The sequence below is a fragment of the Polypterus senegalus genome, chromosome 12 (assembly GCF_016835505.1).
Source record: "Polypterus senegalus isolate Bchr_013 chromosome 12, ASM1683550v1, whole genome shotgun sequence".
Classification (NCBI taxonomy): domain Eukaryota; kingdom Metazoa; phylum Chordata; class Cladistia; order Polypteriformes; family Polypteridae; genus Polypterus; species Polypterus senegalus.
In genome coordinates, this window is record NC_053165.1 from 85,581,311 (window position 1) to 85,602,316 (window position 21,006).

General features: G+C 41.7%; 2 protein-coding genes across 9 annotated transcripts in view; both read left to right on the top strand.

Annotated features, from left to right (window-relative positions):
• LOC120541271 (cell surface hyaluronidase-like) overlaps positions 1-21,006 on the top strand; it is a 149,997-nt gene that overhangs the window by 116,069 nt on the left and 12,922 nt on the right. For 7 of the 8 annotated variants that reach the window (XM_039772747.1, XM_039772748.1, XM_039772753.1 and 4 more), the window contains 2 exons: positions 4,303-4,511; positions 14,515-14,697. In XM_039772747.1, the coding sequence (XP_039628681.1) occupies positions 4,303-4,511; positions 14,515-14,697 (392 nt within the window). Of the gene's footprint in view, positions 1-4,302; positions 4,512-14,230; positions 14,362-14,514; positions 14,698-21,006 lie in introns of those variants that run through there. The other variant, XR_005635975.1, reaches the window with a different exon arrangement.
• Positions 1-21,006, top strand: part of LOC120541272 (cell migration-inducing and hyaluronan-binding protein-like) — a 218,309-nt gene that overhangs the window by 81,516 nt on the left and 115,787 nt on the right. The window lies entirely within an intron of this gene.

Sequence of the window (21,006 nt, forward strand, 5' to 3'; positions counted from 1 at the left end):
TAAGTGACTTGACGTGGCAGATTTGCTGTAGTTCACTTGTGACATGCAGTATCTGTTACAAACACTGGCCATGATGGGCGCTTTAGAAAATGACAGAGCTTGGCAGTTCAGTCCCCACCCTTTCTCCTTTCACCAGCTGCCTTGCCCTGCCAATGTGCACATACAGTGTATGTGTGCGTTATTAGTACAGTCAGCTGTGGGAGTGTATATATACTGTAATATACAGTGTCTGTAATATGAGACGGGCATCTGCCAAGAGAGTATATTATATATCTGTACATAGTGTATATACAGTATACCTTAATGTATGAGATACACCTGTGTTTATATGTGTGGATATACTGTATTTATATATATATATATATATATATATATATATAGTTTTACTGTCAAATGATGCAAAGGTTGCGCGACACATGTTTCACCCTTATTTGGGCCCTTCAGGCGTAAACACTCCACTGCACCCCTCGCGGGGATCAAACCTCAGACGTCAGTATCAGAGACAAAGCCCCTTTACACTGCGCCACGGCGTGTGGTTCGTTCATTTGACAGCCTGGAGATCAGAGCAATTACATTCATAGCATTCATACCCATACAGTCAGATCGGGACTCAGACTACGAATAGTGTATGCATGTATATACAGTATACCTTATTGTATGAGATACACCTGTGTTTATGAATCATCTGTAAAATATATACAGAGAGAAAGAGAATGAGTGTATGTGGTGTATTTGTATATAATGTGTGGATATTCTGTATTTATGATACATGTGTATATATATATACGTACAGTATATGTATATCTAATATGTGATATACATGTGTGTACTGTATCTGTCTGTCAAGAGAGTATATTAGAAATTTGGGGGGCATGTATATATACTGTAATATTTGAGATTGTGTCAGTCTCTGTGTTTGTATGGATCTATCCATAATATATACAGTATATATTCATATCCACCTTACTAAAAAATCATGTGTCTGTGTATCTTTGTCCATACTGTCATTTCAACAGATGGCTCATCACAAGCATTTGTAGTTTTATTGCTACCACTGTTTGTGATGTTCTGTCTGTTGGAATGACACGTGTGAAGCATTAGAAATGCAGAGTGCACTGCAAACACCAGTAAAGCTGAGGTCTACGTTGTGTGTGTGTGTGTGTGTGTGTGTATATTGTATGTATGTAATGCAAACAATGTATATTTTATAGTTGTATATAATGTATGCAATATATACTGTAACATATGAGATGCGCATGTATGTATATCTGTCTATAATATACAGTGTTTGTGTCTGTATGTGTGTGTATATATATATATATATATATATATATATATATATATATATATATATATATATATATATATATATATATATATATATATATATATATATATATATATATATATATATATATATATGTATATATATATATATATATATATATATATATATATATATATATATATATATATATATATATATATATATATATATATATATATATATATATATATATATATATATATATATATATATATATATATATATGTATATATATGTGTATAAATGTATGTATGTATATATGTATATGTAGCTGGAGATCCACAAAGGGAGAAAATGAATCACGTATCATAAAGTAGTTTTTATTCCTGAGCTTTCAGCTCCTGCCAGGGTCCTTCATCAGAGGAAAATGCTAAGACCCTGGCACGTGATACGTGATTCATTTTCTCCCTTTGTGGATCTCCAGCTACAAATATGCAAACCGTATCACAGACCTTCTCTTCCATATATATATATATGTATATGTGTATATATTGTGACAGACTTGACACCAGATTAAAGTTCAGATATTGACTTTATTATTACTGCACAGTGCACAAAGCACCCTCCTCTCCACAATACTCATTAATTAAACAATACACTAATCAATAAACTGATCCTCCACTCCCAGACGCGTTGCCACCCTTCCACCCAGTTCAGCTCAACGTCTGTGATTTCCCATAATCCTTTTATATTCCCTGACCCGGAAGTGTTTCCAATCCCCCAGTCCATGTGATCTCCTATCACTTCCAGGTCAGATAAAAAGTCGTCGTCGTCTTCAACCCAGAAGCACGTCATTCCTCTTGTCCATGTGACTCAGACGTACTTCCGGGGCGTAGGGCCAGTAGTCTTTGTTCCTCCCTGCAGCGTCCTCTAGCCGCCCCCATGGTATCCAGCAGGGCTGTGGATAAAAACTCCATTGTCCAGGATTCCCTGCTGGTCTTCGGGTCACCTCCATGCTGCAGGGAGGGCTCCATCTGGCGGCCTGGGAGTATTGGCCGGGATAAACAACCGGCCATATGCCACAATATGTATATGTGTGTGTCTGTGTGTATAAATGTATCTGTCTATCAATCAAGAGAGTATTTTGTCCATTTATATATAATGTATATATCAGGTATGATGTGTGTGTGTGTGTGTGAAAGTGTATACAGATCTCTATCTACAGTATCTAGATCTCTACAGCTAAAGATATGAATGGTATATGCTGTACATGGATAGATAGACATTATACAAAATGATTCACAAAGAATTGAAGGCTTTTTAAAATGTATTTCTCACTTAGGAAGTATCTTATGAACCAATCTTATCCATCAATTTTAGAGTTATCTTTTTTTTCCCCCTCAATTATATGGAAATTTGGGAAAAGGAAGGAATTTATTACATATGTCAGTGATGTGTGACATTGGGAGCACATATCGTGCATTTGTAAGATGAGGAAGAAACTGTGACGAGTCACTAAGAGTATGGAAATGAAATCTGTTAATGAAAATGCATGGAAAAACTACGTATTGTGACAGAGCCTTTACCTGACGGTCCTCCTTACCTCTGTTTCCATACCACATTCAGTGACGCTGTCAGCGCCTGAAACCTTTTTTGGGGGTACAAAAACCTGAGAAAAATTGCAATGTAGTAAAAGTGTTCTTAAAGAATGGACAGAAATGTGTCTTAAAGATGCTAGCAGGGCTGTTTCTGGGCAGTAGTGGTCTATGCAAACTCTAAGTGCGCCCTCTTGTGGTTAGGGCCCATTACTGCAGCCCCATTTAGCGATTCCTGTCTCTATATTCTTTAGAAAACTTTTGTCTGGACCGGACGGGAGGATGAAGAAATGTTCATGCTGTGCGCTTCAGAAGAACCTGCACCGTCTGCACTCTGCACAGCACAGTTTATGGCCCAGAAACGGCGACATTTTTTTAAACAATACAAACCTACAAACACTCGGACGCAAAGCGAAGGTCAAATTATATTGTTTTATATTATTTTAGCCAACTGGTGATGTTCAGTTTTAATGTCTGATGACCAACACAGCCTAACAATAACACGATCAACGATTATGATGTCAATAATAATAATCCTCAAACTGTAGCTTAGAAAAGACCGACAGTGCGAAATAAAATTAAACAATCAAAACGGCAACAGGACTGTAGCTCTTGAGTGAATTGCTTAAAGCTGATTTAACCCAAACTATGATAGTCTCCCAAATGGACATACATTAATACTTATATTAAATATCGTCCTCTGTTTCTCACCGCCATTTGTGAGATTCGCTCTGGCGCGCTAATGTGCGTTCTTTGCATTATTTGCATATATGGCAAATAGGAATTGTGGGTAAAGGTTCCTATTTAAAGATAATCATATTTTCAGCTTCACTGAATGTTGTCAATATACTATGTTTTAATTTATTTTATTTAACTTAATTGACATGTGTATGTTACAGTAATGTCTTAGTTATAAAAATATACATAATATATATTTTAAGATAATCACCACCATCAAAAAGCATATGTTTAACTGGTAGTTTAAATAGATAACCGTAAAATATAAATCATGGTTTTAGCAATAAAGATCTTTTCAAACAAACTTTAAAAGTAGTGAATATAGATTACTAAAACAGTCAGATTCCTACTTATTTTCTGACACCCTTCAACAGCATATTTTTCTGAGCTCCTAAATACTTGGCTGTCTCCAGGCCTCAATGTACAGGTCTGGCACTGATGATTCCTCTGAAAGCAAAGGGGATGGTGGGGCACCATTTACAGCTTCACCTAGGGCAGCAAAAATCCAAGAAACAGCTCCGGATGCTAGCATGCATCTGATCCCACAGAATTGCTTTAAATGTATTGAACCCCCAGCTTTCTGTTTAGACGGTGCTGGTATGTCAGTGGAAGTACCAGGAGTTCGCCATCACCTTAATGTTAGGATATCAAAGCCTGCTGGAATCATTCAAGTGACCCTCCTGTCTCATTCTCTGCCCACAGTTATACATTCAAGCCAGACGTCCAGAGGACCTCGTGCTTCTCATCTCAAGGGAGACGTACCCCAGCCGGCCCCTGAGGCTACAAGGAGTCAACCGAGGGGCCCCTTACCAGCAGTACCAGCCGGTGGTGATGTTACAGCAAGCGTACATCCTGAGGTGGGAGGGTGGCACACCTGAGGAGCTCATCCTGTACCCCGTCAACTTTAACAGGTAGCAGGGTTTGGGGGTTCTCTGCGACTTTCTATACTCGTCTAATTCCGGTTTTCAGTTTGAACTTTTCACCTTGATGGGTATGAAGTGCTGATGGGACAACTGTGAGCCTAATGGGAGCAAAGCAAAGGGTGAATTTCAGTGATTTTGTTAAGGTAAAAAAAAATTCCAGGCTCAGATCTGCCCAAAAAAAAAACCCACTCCGACTGCCAGTTGAGGAGAACGAATGGCTCAGTCATTTTGAATAATAAAAATCTTCCATTACAATTTTATGAGGAAAATAAACTTTCTTCCTCCTTCTTGTAGGTTGTCTGCTTCTCAGATCTTGTTGGAATTTAGTAATGAGGTTCATGCACGGGTTCAAACTCATAATTCAATACACAAAACTCGAAAATTCATACCACATAATTCATGTTCTGAAACCAGTTTTTCCAACCCGAGGATAACTGGATGCCAGGAGCTCATCCCTGTAGCGCTACATGCAAGCGTGGATGGGACGCCAGTTCACCTCAGTTCAGTCTCGCCTGATCGTGATGTCTCCTTAAGGGTCCGTAGGGGGGCTCACTCTGCCGCCACCACCAGTTGGCACCTGCAGAGCACAAATCTGCCACCACGGTCCCGTCCCAGGTTTGACACGTCACCAGCTTTTGCTGCCTCTGCAATTGACTTTACTGCAGCCGTCGCAAACACCCGTCTACAAATCTGAGCTCCCACCCTTCATAGTCCCGCTCTGTTTGTCGTAGCTGATGCACATATCTGCGCACTGGAGAGATTCCAAAGGACTGGAAAATGGCAAATATCATCCAGAGGGTGACAGGGCAGATCGAAGTAACTATAGGCCAGTAAGCTTATCCTGCATCAGAGGAAAATTAATGGAAGGAATTATTAAGGATAAGAGTGAGTAAGTAGCACATGGCAAGAACAGGAGTGTTAGTGAGCAGTCAGCATGGGCTCAGAAGAGGGAGGTCGTGTTTTACTAACAGGCTGGAATTCTATGGGGACGCAACTAAAAGATACGGTCAAGTGGAGCTCATGATATTATTGATTATCGACTTTCAGAAAGCATTTGATAAGGCGCCAGCTGAGAGGGTGGGCATCAAACTACAAGAAGTGGCAGTTCAGGGTGTGGTGGGTAGACGGGGGCAGAATTGGCTCAGACACAGGAAGCAGAGGGTGAAGGTGTGAGGAACCTCATCAGACTTGTTAAGAGTGGTGACCAGCAGGGGGCAGTGCAGGGACCGCTGATATTTTTAATATATATATATAAATGATTTAGATAGAAATATAAGTGACAAGCGGGTTACATTTACAGATGATACCAAGATATGTGGATTAGCAGATCATTTGGAATCCGTTATATCATCACAGAAGGACTTGGATAGCAGACAGACTTGGGCAGATGAAATTTAATGTCAGTAAATGTAAAGAATTACACATAGGAAGTCAAAATGTGAGGTTTGAATACACAATGGGCAGTCAGAAAATCAACTTAATGAGAAGGATTCAGGAGTCGTGGTGGACTCTAAGCTATCGACTCCCAGACAATATTGAGAAGCCATTAAGAATGTCAAGTTATATAGCGCCTTGATGTGTGGAGTACAAGGCCGAGGAGGTTCTGCTCAAGCTTTATAACACACTGGTGAGGCCTCATCTGGCATCCTGGGTGCAGTTTTGGTGTTCATTTAACAAAAGGGACACAACAGCACAAGAGAAAGTCCAGAGAAGAGCGACGAGGCTGATTCAGGGCTTCAGGGGATGAGTTATGAGGAAAGGTTGAAGGAGTTGAATCCGTTTTAATGTCAGTAAATGTAAAGTATTACACGTAGGAAGTAAAATACGTGAGGTCCGAATACACAATGGGAGGTCTGGAAATCAAAAGATTTAGGAGTCACAGTAGACTCAACGCTGTCTGTCAGATGGTGTTCAGAAGCCATTAAGAAGGCTAACAGAATGTCAGGTTATATAGCGCCTTGATGTGTGGACTACAAGTCACAGGAGGTTATGCTGAAGCTTTAGAAACACACTGGTGAGGCCTCATCTGGAGTCCTGTGTGCAGTTTTGGTCTCCAGGCTCCATAAAGGACATAACAGCACAAAAGAAAGTCCTGAGAAGAGCGATGAGGCTGATTCAGGGCTACAGGGGATGATGAGTTATGAGGGGAGATTAAAAGAGCTGAGCCTTAAGGAGATGAAGAGGAGACCTGAGTGAAGTGTTTAAAATGATAAAGGGGATTAGTCCAGTGGATCGAGACTTGTATTTCAAAATGAGTTCCTCAAGAACACGGGGACACAGCTGGAAACTTGTGAAGGGTAAATTTCACACAAACATTAGGAAGTTTTTCTTTACACAAAGAACGACAGACACTTGGAATAAGCGACCAAGTTGTGTGGTAGACAGTAAGACGTTAGGGACTTTCAAAACTCGACTTGATGTTATATTGGAAGAAATAAGTGGATAGGACTGGCGAGCCTTGTTGGGCTGAATGGCCTGCTCTCGTCTGGAGTGTTCTAATAAAAACCCACAAATGATGCAGGTGTTGATGCCATTAACTGCATTATGTGTGACTGACTGAAGAGGAGCGGCTACTCTGATCTCGCAGGTCGATCCCCTGGTTAGCTGCAGCGTCTCAGCCTGTCTTTGCCCTCACCGCCTCACCATATCACACTACGCTTGCCGACTCCTTGACACGCACGGTCAATCCAGCACGGGGTCGCTGGAGCATATCGGTGTTACATTGGGTGCAGTACTGTAACCAGCCCTGTAGGGGGCGCCACTCGGTCATTCCCAGCAAGCCGATATACGGTAGAGTTGTTTCAACCTAAGCTGCTTATCACTGCAAGCCATAAAGGACACTGGGAGAACATCCAGACTCCTCGCTGAATTACTGGAGCGGAGTTTGCACCCAGGGTTCTGTTATGGACTGTGAATCACCACTGCTAACGTTACCCAACATTAAATTGAAAATAATAATATAAAAAAAATGTAACTTCGCCAAACTTGCGTTGTGGTTCAGTAATCCAAAGCGTTAATTTTGTTCTTTCAGTCCATACAAGCCCTCGCCTTCCTCTGGTAATCCGTGGGTGTCCCCATTTTTGACAAGCGCCTCGTTCGTGTGTATCCTGCCGGCGATGACAGGCATGCTAGCCCCCGTTTGTGCTCAGGATGGCCGCGGTGAACGATCTCAATCTGGTGTCCACGTTTAATCCCTCAGACTTGGCTCCTGTGTTTCAGATGTCAGTGAAATACTCGGGCACTTAAGAAATGCTTTAAGTACGAGGTGGCGTGTGCTCGCCCTCAGGTGCGGCTTTTCAGCACTTGTCAGATGAACGACGAAATGGAGGCGTAAAGCGTGGGCTTACACTTCACTGGCAATGCAGTGTGGTGGATATGCTGTTGACAGGAACGGCGCGCCCATCCGAGTGCTGCTCCCGAGAGGCGGCACAGCCCAATGGGGCACAGCCCCAGCAGATGTTGTGCAAAATAAGTAATGCACTTCTATCAGTCATTTTAACTTATGACTAAAACGTTTACAAAAGCCCTTGACTTTGTCTTCATAAGCATGTTTTCTCCAATTTTGTATTATATACTTATTATAATAATAATAAGAAGAAAGCATTTGAATTATATAACACCTTTCCCATGTGCAAGGCATTTGAGTGACAGTCCTTCCCTGGAAATGTGTTGGGGGATTGATTCCAGGATACCCCCAGTGAGACATACCTGGACGCCATCAGACAGACACCACATCTTTATGAAAAGTTCTTTTATTTTTTTTCCTCCATCACACACAACTCAGTCCCGCACAGTCCACTGGGCCTTCTTGCCCCAATCACCTTGATACCGGGCCTCTCTCACTCTGTGCCTTGGACCGCCTTTCCTCCCTCCACGTCCTGCTCCCACTCCCGACTCTAGCTCCCCGATTGTAGGAAGGCGGGCCCTTTTATTCTTCCCCGGATGTGCTCCAGGTGCTCCCTCTGACGTCACTTCCTGGTGTGGCGGAAGAGCACTCGGAAGCACTCTGGGCGACCCTGGAGGGATTCTCCTCCATCTTCCCAGGTGTGGCAGAAGTAAATCCATCCCGGGCCTCCTAAGACTCGGGGCGCCCCCTGGCGGTGGCCACAGGTTAAAATAGGCGTAAGCCTCCTTGTTCCTCTCCTGTGGTCCTCCTATGTTCCAGGGCGGTTGCCCCCTCGTGGCCTGGAGGACATATGTGCCACTTTGCGGTCCCTCCAGGTGTCCCGGCCGGGTCGTAGCCCCAGAGACTCGCCACACCCCTCAGACACTAAATTCCGCAGATGGTCAAGTCGCTTATGCTGGGACATGATAAAGGTCAGATGAAGTTATGATTTACTTTTATGCAGATACTAATGGCAAAGTATTTGCATATTACCCACACACATCTTCCTGTATACATTAAATCATCTCTATAGGGTGGTCTGGATCTAATTATGCAATTTTCATTACGCTATAACTTATTAAGTTTATTATAATTCTTTAATAATAATAATAATAATAATTCTTTGCATTTATATAGCACTTTTCTCACTACTCAAAGCACTCAGCAATTGCAGGTCAAGGGCCCAACAGAGCAGAGTCCCTTTTGGCATTTATGGGATTCGAACCAGCAACCTTCCGATTGCCAGTGCAGATCCCTAACCTCCGAGCCACCACTCCGCCTATTACATAGAGAATTCACAAAAAATTCTTTCTGTTGCCGATACATGGCAGCACCTGCCCTGCATTCCAAAATGGCAGGGAGACGGTTGTCAGTCGAACAGCGGGAGCGATGTGTTCGCCTTTTCATAATTGCATGATTAGATCTGGACCACCCTGTAGATTACTCAGAATAGCACTAGCAGCACCAGCACTTCTACGCATTTCAGCATCTTTCTTCTTCATTGTGCGAATGCTTGACCCGTTCTTACTGACCTTATGGCCCACTTCAGCGAGAGACATGCCACTTTTTTAAAAGATCCAATATTTTTATTTTCTCATCAAGAAAAAGCACTTCATGGTTTTGATCTTCCACCGAATTAGCCTCCTTACTTTATACACACCACCCTTCGACTACGACCAGTAGGATGGCTTAGTGAGGTCCTCAGGTTGGCCCTGCCGTAATTACTCGTGGCCTCAGGTGGAGCTCCAAGAAGACAACCCAACCTGACTATAGAGGAAGTAAAAATCGTAATAAGATTTATGTAGGCAAAAAAGTGAAAGGATTGTTATTGAGTCTTGAGGGGAGACAGTAGAGGGCCAGGGAATCTAGCCGACCCCATCTTACCGCTCTGGTCACCCCCAGGAATCTATCTGTCTGTCTGTCTGTCTGTCATAATGCCTTTTTTATTAATGTGTGTATATTTTAATCTTGCCTACTACTCTATCTGTCTGTCTATCTGTCTGTCTGTCTGTCATAATGCTTTTCTTATTAATGTGTGTATATTTGTAATCTTGCCTACTACTCTATCTGTCTGTCTGTCTGTCATAATGCCTTTCTTATTAATGTGTGTATATTTTAATCTTGCCTACTACTCTGTCTGTCTGTCTGTCTGTCTGTCTGTCTGTCTGTCATAATGCCTTTCTTATTAATGTGTGTATATTTTAATCTTGCCTACTACTCTATCTGTCTGTCTGTCTGTCATAATGCTTTTCTTATTAATGTATGTATATTTTTAATCTTGCCTACTACTCTATCTATCTATCTATCTATCTATCTATCTATCTATCTATCTATCTATCTGTCTGTCTGTCTGTCTGTCTGTCTGTCTGTCTGTCATAATGACTTTCTTATTAATGTATGTATATTTTTAATCTTGCCTACTACATCATTTATCTATCTATAATATAATATAGTGTTCCATCTGTCTATCATATAGTGCCTTTCAGATCTATCTATCTGTTTTGATGGCTGACATGGATGGACTGGTATCCCAGCTAGGATAGTCAGTGTTCCCTTCACTGGTCAGTAAGCCAAAATCAATGAAGAACGGCTGGCGACTGCTCCCTGGGGTCATGTGTTTCTCCCATTATGTTGGGTGGTGTCATTCCTCTGGTGGAGTTCCCCTTTGGACGGCCACCTGCCTGCACGGATGTTGTTGTTGTTCCCACAGGGAGCCCTGTTGGGTACTTTTGTCGTCCAACAGAGGTTCGGCCTGACTGGCGAGTTTTTCCTGGAGTTAATATTGTAGCACCAGACGTACTCCTTGGTCCAGCCTGGAAAGGATCCTCTCCACGTCACCCAGGCGAGTCAAAGTCAGGAGTGAGAGGAGGATAACACTTGCCTGGAGAGAAGTAGTTTGTGTGGAGATTGTTTAGGAGGTACTCACATTTGGACCAGTATTAGTGGAGCTGTACAGAATTCTGAAGGTCTGTTTGGATTTTCTCTCTCACCACTTCACCCCCTAATAGCTAATGTGAGGTGAGCATACTAGTGTAAAAAATGGCTGCCGTCACACTGTCCAGGTGGATGCTACACATTAGTGGTGGTCGAAGTGGCTCCCCATTCAGTATGAAAAGTGCTTTGAGTTGTGAGAAAAGGTCTGTACTGTATAAGTGTAAAGAATTATTATTATTTATTACTACTATTAAGTCTTGTATTGTGGTCCGTTGTGTCTCGGGTTTGGGGTGCAAGACGCCCTCTACTGGTCACACTGTCAAATGACATCCACATGAATGTGCCTGGCGTGACACCTGGCTGGCTGCTGGAGTGGTCCCAGCTCACATGGCACCATGACGTCCTGACGTGAGGGGCAGTAGCAGGGGGGCTCACTTCTCCTGTCTCTCTCTCTCTCTCTCTTTCTCGTGCGTCTCCTTCAGTGTTTGTCATAAGGCAGAAGCCGCCTCGGGGCACATCCGATTGCATAACCGAACACATCTGTTTCTTTTGCTGGGTTTGTACGTCTGAGTAATTTTAGCTTTGTCAAACCATAATGGATTGTAATAAATTTACGGCCACCTGTATTTTTTTTTGCATTGCCTTTGCAAATCGAAAATTGAAAACATTGCATCACTTAGCCTGATGGGCATTTGAAAAACCTGAGGACGAAAGACGAGATGTTGTGATACGTACTCTTTTGATATCGTATGAGGCTTGGTGAGGTTGCTGATTCAGAATATATAACAACAGCAACAACAACAACAACATTTACTTCTATAGCAAATTTTCATACAAATAATGGAGCTCTTTAAATGATAAAGAAAGAGAAAAAAGACAAAGTAAGAATTAAAATAAGACAACACTAATTAACATAGAATAAGAGTAAGGTCTGATGGCCAGGGAGGACAAAAAGCAAAAGAAACTCCAGACAGCTGGAGAGCAGAAAATAAAATCTGCAGGGGGTCCGAGACCACCCAGCCCCCTCTGGGCATTCTACCTAACATCAATGAAACAGTTCTCTTTGCATTTAGGGTGCTCATGGAAGGACTTGATGATGACGGCCATGTAGACTTCTGGCTTTTAATCCATCAATGTAGGAACATCACGGTGCTTTTAATTAGGTGGTGGTGGCGCAGGTCGCCACCACAGAAATCCGGGAGAAGAAACAGAAGAGAGAGTAGGGAATACATGTCTCCCACCGATCGTCTGTTATGGTGATTTCCCATCTAGGAAAGTGAAGCCGCGTCCAACCCGGGTGGGATGCCAGTCCTTCTGAGTCTTTCACAGTTGGCAGTGTGGACATCTTCCCTGTATGTGGATTTCTCAGAGAGGCTCAGGTGAGAACTGAACTGGCGGCAGGTCTTGGTCACTACACCTGAGCACGCTGCCCACCAAATTATCGAAGGTTTGAGCTTTAAGGAGCAACTCGGACCACTTGAGCCTAGGAAAGCACAGACCAGGAGGGGACGATGGATACACGTTTGAATTTGTGATGGGGTACCATCATGACGTCCGTTATTACTTTTAAAACGAGACCTTCACTGAGGACACAATCGATGGTCTGGAAACTATTTTAATTGGATGCAAACTTTATTTTTGGATCAATTACTATACATTTATGGAATCTTTTATAGGAGATTGTGGTTGAAAATAACACTCTTGGGGCCTTTTTACTGTAATTCGCAACTCAATATTGTTTTGGAAACTGGCAGAAGAAGAATTTGTCAAGCAACGGCGGGATGAATGGCCTGTTCTCGTCAAAACGTTTTCTTCTGTTTCTAATGTCAACAGGAAATTTTTTTAGCGCAACGTGTTTTCACTTAAATAACAAATGATGTGACAGGAGCCTTTCTTTCGGTAGTCTGTAAATATTCAGGGAAAGGCCATTTTGTCGCATGGCTTTTAGAATCTGTTGGGAAAGCGAGATGTGACATCACCTCGGAGGGGGAACGAGACCAAAAGTTTCCTATCTTTGCTAGCTCCTTTCACACATGTTTCGAATACTAAAAGCGTGTGCTAATGTGAAAGTCGATGGCTTCTGTATCTGGCAGGAGTTACTTTGTTTAATTCCCTGGTGTTGTCTAAAACTCCATCCTGCAACTCATTTGTATTCTGCTATGTTAGATTACACCAGAGGTTTACGGTGGGAGTAAGCACACCCCGAGATTAAAAATGACTTTCATCACTTGTTCAAATCAAGTATTGGTAGACGTCCAGCTGACTTTTAGCTTAGGCTGTTGCCTAATTTTATTTTTTTGCTTTTTTTTTCACTTTTATATTGGCTGAAATAAAAGTGAATTTCTGGAGTGAAAGTATGTAGATGTGTAGTGCAAGCCTTTTAAAGTTTGCAACAATGGGGCAGTGGCTGCTAGCGTTCAACTTCAGGGACCTGGTCACTGTCTGTGTGGAGTCGCGATGGTGTCCTCATCTGCTACGTCTGTGGGCTTCAAAGATGTGAGGGTTAGGCCGACAGCCAAGCCTAAAATAACCTGATATGAGTGAGTATGTGCCCGGGTGGGCCAACGGACCCTACCAACCCTACTACTTGGGGTCAGCGGAGCTTGGGTAGGCTCCAGACCCCCATAATACTGAAAGTGGGCTGAGAGTGCAAGTGGATTTGTAGCCAATATACAGGATTAAGGAATGTCCGCGGGCAAACCCTGGAGAGGTGGGATTGTGTGTGTATGTGATAAGGACCATGTGTACGTGTGTGCATGTGCTGCACTTATCTTTGACATGGACTGGTGCCCCGTCCAGGGTTGGTTCAGACAAGTGGGTCACGCTGTGCTGCATTCAAGTTAAACCGAAGGACTGTAGAGAAGTGTTTCTCAAACTTTGTGCCATCATGACCCACTTTTTCCCCATATAAGGGTCTTTGTTATCTATCTATCTATCTATCTATCTATCTATCTATTTATCTATCTATCTATCTATCTATCTATCTATCTATCTATCTATCTATCTATCTATCTATCTATCTATCTATCTATCTATCTATCTATCCTTCCTATATAATACCTTTCTTGTTAATTTGTGTAAATTTTTAATCTTGCCTACTATAACATCATCTGTCTATAATATAATATAGTTGTCAGTCTGTCTGTCTAATATATTGCCTTTCTTGTTAATTTGTGTACATTTTTAATCTTGCCTATTATCTATCTATCTATCTATCTATCTATCTATCTATCTATCTATCTATCTATCACAATGCCTTTGTTGTTAATCTGTCTGAAATCCTAATCTTGCCGACTACACTATCTCTCTATCCATATATCCAATACCTTTCTTGTTAATCTATCTCATATTTCTTTTCTTGTCTGTCTGTCTCTGTACTTGCACAAAGACACGCAGCTTATTTGGACTGACGACTCTGCATTAGCCTGACAAGATGAGAAGGGTGTGGTTGTGCTTCGTGATGAGGTGCCATCTCTTCTGGAGATTATTCTTGCCCACTATCTACTCCTGTACCCATTGGTCCGTCAAACTATATTGGAATAAGTAGTTATGCTTACGGTGTTTTTCCAATCACACATTTTTGTAGTTGTTTTGCTTTTAGCCATTCTGAAAAAGTTGTGAAATGGCCAAAAACCCCAGCGTATTGTATGTATGTATTTTTTTTTCTTCTAGAGGAAACTGGATCCAAGTGGCCCTTTGCTATCCTAAAGGCACAACTTTCAGAATAGTGTCGGACATAAACCAGCGGCACACTGGCAAAGTGCACAGCGTCGAGCAGTACTTGGCGGCTGCATCCATTCAGTCTGTGCTGGCAAATACCGACAAGAGGCTCTACTTCCATGACACTAGTTCTGGGTGAGTATGCAATTGGTGAACATGTTTTCACTTTTCAGACATTTCTTTTTGCTTGCATTTCCATACTTCCCTAAAAATGCGTTTATTTAAAATGCCCAGTGTGAATAACCTGCCTTAATAAAAGGCTAAGTGTCTGTGTTTCCATCTGGTTGTTATGTTTGTCATTCCAGTAGATGGCGCTTCACAAGCATTAACACTGATTTTATGAATCCCATACCCAATGGCATATAACAGAGACATACGTATTGCATTTGTTATTGCAGCAGATGGTGCATTACAAATATTAACACTGCTTTTACAAATCCAATACAAAATGGCATATAACAGATGTGGGCACTGCATTTGTCATTCCAACAGATGGCGCATCGCAAATATTAATACTGATTTTATGAATCCCGTACCCAAAGGCATATAACAGCAACATTTGCACTGCATTTGTCATTCCAACAGGTGGTGCATCACAAATATTAACACTGATTTTATGAATCCCATACCCAATGGCATATAAGAGACATTTGCACTGCATGTGTCACTCCAACAGGTGGTACATCACAAATATTAACACTGATTTTATGAATCCCATACCCAATGGCATATAAGAGACATTTGCACTGCATTTGTCATTCCAACAGATGGTGCATCACACATATTAACACTGATTTTATGAATCCCATACCCAATGGCATATAACAGAGACGTGTACATTGCATTTGTCATTCCAACAGATGGTGCATCACACATATTAACACTGCTTTTACAAATCCAACATCAAGTGGCATATAATGGAGACAGCTACATTGCATGGTGCACTGCAAACATTAACACTGAGGTCTACGTTGATTATTTAGATTTCACCCATCTTAGATGGGTAGCACAGCTAGTGTAGCAGTAGCATATTCTGTTCATTTTGGTGATTGTTAAGCATACAGTGACATCAGGTGCAAGGCATGGAATTAAAACTAAATAGAAACTCGTGTCGGGCCAACCAACCTTACAAGTCAATTTTAGAAGTTGTCGGGGAACTGCAGAGAACCCGCTTTGGCGGAGGCAGAATTTGAAAGCTGGGATTTGAAGCCAGGGCCCTGTAGCTGTCCGTGTAAGTGCTGACTACCATGACACCTCACTGATTGTGTAATTCATTCCAATGGCTCATGTTAAGTCGATTCAAGTCAAATGGCTTTATTGTCCTACTATCCATACACCATATGGCAGCATACAGTGGCACAGAATAACTTTTGCCAAGGACTGCGGTGCAAAATATACATAAACACGGGACGAGTGCTGAACCTCCAGCCTTTGTGTTTTGACCATTGTCATCATGCTCTGAGGAATGCTCCCTGCTCAAGTATTTGCTGAATAGTAATAAGTGACGCCATGAACGGTTTTCCTCCTGCCTGGTTTCTGACTCGGAGGTTTCATCAAGCTAGTCCTATTAGAGGAGAGGTTTCTTTCTTTAATTAAAGATGTTGATTTCTTCCACACGCCGCCTCACCGCTCTGAAGTCCCAGCCTGTGTAAAGTGTGCGTGTTCTCCCCGTGCTGCTGTGAGTTTTTTTATTTTTTTCCTCCAAGTGTACAGGAACTTAATCGATGATGCTAAATTATCCCGGTGCTTGTGCGTGTGTAAATAGGCCCTGGCACTGACTGCTGCTCCTTCCAGAGTTGGTTCCCACCTTACATCCCGTGCTGCCGGGACAGACTCCAGCCCAGCAATCCTGAATTTGATTAAGTGGGCTTGTTAACATAATATGTGGGGTCTCTCTTATATAGCATTTTTCATATTGGGCACCATTGCAAAGCCAGTTAGACTAAAACACAAAGCCGCACAAGACTGCGAGATCATTCAAGTGGGGTATGAAGAGTCAGAGCCAAGTCAACAAAATAAAAACTTCAGTTGCTTAATGTAGAGCTTTGACAGTAAACTCGTCCGGCAGTATGTATGCCGACTTCTTGCTGTTCATTAAATCCAAGGGCAGCTACTAATGCCAAAATGATGGATTCTCCCATCGGCCGCGTCTTTATATGAGGAGAGCTAAAGTCGTAGTCTGCTGTTTTATATTTGTGCTCTCTGTAGAAGTGGACTGGGATCTGGATTTACTCACAAAATGTGAGAAATGCCCCGAGAGCGCCTCGCACGTACATATTAGGGCCCTGTAATCCGTTATGATGTACCGTTGACTACATTTGGATTTTTTCCAGTATCTGTGGAACTGAGGCCATCTTTAAGTCACATTCTTTTCACCTCAGTAGAGTTTTAATCCATCCCAGAGCTCCTTGGGGTAAGCAAATGGCCTACCATTAAGTACCGAGGGATAAACTAGCGGCCTTAATGATGTACAAGATGTCCCTGCGGCTTGCACGCTCTAAGTGTATTTATTAATTTGTAATGCATTTTCCAACTTTTCAATCCACAGTAGCTGCTATTGCATCACAAATATTTATCGTCCATTTTAAGTCAACTCAGCAGTGAAGTCGTGATCTTTGCAATAAAGCAGACGTTAATGCACTTGTAGCTGTTGTGGACACTGAGTGACTGGTGGAGTCCAAACAAATAGTTGGGGTGCCAACCGGGTCTCTCTGTTTGAAGGCAATCCAAATATACAAAAGGTCCTTGGAAAAGGAAATTGGGATGCCGTGGCGCGATCCAAAACTGCTCGCCTAAGCAAAGTATCTCTGAAGAGCGGGTCTGGCTTGGGAGCTTCATCCTGTGGTAGTCGCGAGTCCAAAACAGACTCCCTCCTTGTCGGGGTGACCGGCTTTATAAGGTTCTGACCAAAAGGGGCGGGCCTTCTCTGGGCAATGAGGGCGGGGTCAGTTTCCCTCATTGGACATCTTCTTGGAGCTTATCGGAGACAATACCATTAGCAACAGCGCCCCCTCTCACTCCAGGCTGATATTGCATAATAATAATAATAATAATACATTTTATTTATATAGCACCTTTCCCAGGCTCATACCTGTGCTGAGCAACCAGATGAACACGCAGACACTTATCCTGTTATTAGCTGAGTTACCTGCCTTGGGCAGGTTGAAATCTAAGTACTCATCGTAGACCTCAGCGATAACTTTTGCAGTGCGCTGTGCAATGCATATGCCTCGTTATATGCCATTTGGTGTGGGATTCGTAGAATCAGTGTTAATGTCTCTGATGTGCCATCTGTTGGAATGACAGAGACATAGCAACCGGATAAACATGGACAGACACACAGCTACTTGTCCTTTTATTTGGGTGGAATGTATTTTTTAACGCCTCAAGTAATACCATGCATTTGTCAATCCAATCAAATTATTAAACATTACTACAAATGTTTGTGGTGATCCATCTGGTGGAATGACACACGCAATGCATATGTCTGTATTATATAACATTTGGTATGGGATTTGTAAAAGCAGTGTTAATGTTTGTAATGCACCATCTGTTTGAATGAAAGATGCAATGCATATGTATCTGTTATATGGCATTTGGTATGCGATTCGTAAAAGCAGTGCTAATGTTTATAATGCTCCATCTGTTGGAATGAAAAATGCAAACCATATATCTCTGTTATGGGTGTCATAGAAATAGTGTTGATATTTGTGAGGGACTATCTGGTGGAATGAAAACTGCAATACACTTGTCTCTGTTTCATGACATTTGGTATGATATTTGTAGAAGCAGTGTTAATGTTTGTGAGGTGCCATCTGTTTGAATGAAAAATGCAATGCATATGTATATCTTATATGCAATTTGGTATGGGATTTATAGAAATAGTGTTACTGTTTCTGATGCCCCATCTGGTCAAATGAAAACTACAATACATATGTCTCTGTTATTTGCCATTTAGTATGGGAGTCATAAAAAGCAGAGTTTATTTTTGTGATGCACCATCTGGTGGAATGAAAAATGCAAACCATATATCTCTGTTATGGGTGTCATAGAAATAGTGTTGATATTTGTGAGGGACTATCTGGTGGAATGAAAACTGCAATATACATGTCTCTGTTCCATGACATTTGGTGTGAGATTTGTAGAAGCAGTGTTAATGTTTGTGATGCCCCATCTGGTCGAATGAAAACTACAATACATATGTCTCTGTTATTTGTCATTTAGTATGGGAGTCATAAAAAGCAGAGTTTATTTTTGTGATGCACCATCTGGTGGAATGACAAGTGCAATGCACATGTCTCTGCTATATGCCATTTGTTTTGGGATTTATAAAAGCAGTGTTAATGTTTATAATGTGCCATCTGTTGGAATGAAACATGCAAACCATATATCTCTGTTATGGAAGTCATAATGTATTTTTTAACGCCTCAAGTAATACCCTGCATTTGTCAGTCCAATCAAAATATATTACTACAAATGTTTGTGGTGATCCATCTGGTGGAATGACACACGCAATGCATATGTCTGTGTTATATACCATTTGGTATGGGATTTGTAAAAGCAGTGTTAATGTTTGTATTGCACCATCTGTTTAAATGAAAGATGCAATATACATGTCTCTGTTCCATGACATTTGGTATGGGATTTGTAGAAGCAGTGTTAATGTTTGTGATGCCCCATCTGGTCGAATGAAAACTACAATACATAGGTCTCTGTTATTTGTCCTTTGGTATAGGATTCGTAAAAGCAGTGCTAATGTTTATAATGCTCCATCTGTTGGAATGAAAAATGCAAACCATATATCTCTGTTATGGGTGTCGTAGAAATAGTGTTGATATTTGTGAGGGACTATCTGGTGGAATGAAAACTGCAATACACATGTCTCTGTTTCATGACATTTGGTATGATATTTGTAGAAGCAGTGTTAATGTTTGTGAGGCGCCATCTGTTTGAATGAAAAATGCAATGCATATGTATATCTTATATGCAATTTGGTATGGGATTTATAGAAATAGTGTTACTGTTTCTGATGCCCCATCGGGTCAAATGAAAACTACAATACATATGTCTCTGTTGTTTGCCATTTGGTATGGGAGTCATAAAAAGCAGAGTTTATTTTTGTGATGCACCATCTGGTGGAATGACAAGTGCAATGCACATGTCTCTGCTATATGCCATTTGTTATGGGATTTATAAAAGCAGTGTTAATGTTTATAATGTGCCATCTGTTGGAATGAAACATGCAAACCATATATCTCTGTTATGGGAGTCATAAAAATAGTGTTGATATTTGTGAAGCGCCATTTGGTGGAAGGAAAACTGCAATACGCATGTCTCAAATGGTATGGGATTTGTAGAAGCAGTATCAATGTTTGTGTGACGTCATCTGTTGAAATGAAAAATGCGATGCATTTTATCACTAAAGATGTTTGTGATGCGCCATCTTTTGAAGTGACAGGGACATAGCAACCAGAATGACACACACACAGACACAGACGCATTAAACACTTATTCTTTTAAGGTGGATTATGGCGGAAGTTTTACTTTTCTGAATATTTTCATTTGGTTATCATTTTTTATGGTTGGTTAGAATCATAGCTAGATTTGTTGATCTAATGACTATTTAAGATTATTCTGCTGATCTGAGGGTAGAGTGCTGCAGTGGTGCTTGTCCTCCTAGAAGTTTCTTCCAGCTCCCCACTGCTACTGTTTGCACGAATGAAGTTAATTTGTTAAACTGGCAACTCCATGTTGACCTGCTCTAAGGGTCCGGTCCTGTTGTGGACTGGCCCACCCTGCTCCTTGTGGCTCTATAATCCAAATGCAGGCTCATATGATATCCACCGTGGAATTCACTTTGGTACTTCTACGCAGGCCTCTGAGAACACTCCACTTTTCTTAACTTAAGCAATCCATAATGCCCCTTGGCTCAGACTGTGCAGCTGCTCACTTCCAGCTCTTGGCCTCCGATTTCTAGGGCTGCCTGATGACAGAACGCATTCTTTTCTGTTTCCTTTCTCCAGACAGTATTTTCTCATTCTGCCCCCCGAACTTCTGCCTTGTAATCCCCTCGAGTTGCCTGTCTTTTTCATGCCTTACATTCCCGAGATGACCCATACCACACATTTTTAAGATATTCTTTTACCGAGATGAGAGGCTGAATCTTTCAAAGTAACTTGTGCTCAGACAGATTTTGATACTTTTTGGTATTTTGACGTTGGCCATGTGCCCACTGATAAGCGTGACGCCAGGAGTCTGGGGCACTGAAGAGCGGGTTCTTGTTGTTATTTATTTATTTATTTATTTTGAAGTTCCGTCACTTAGGCTGCATCAGTGTATCCTGTATGTCACAGAGTGGTCACGATTCAGCCTCATATGGAGGACGTCAACTACCGTCAACACAGCAGCTCCAGATTTCTTCACCAGAAATTTGTGGGACCAAAC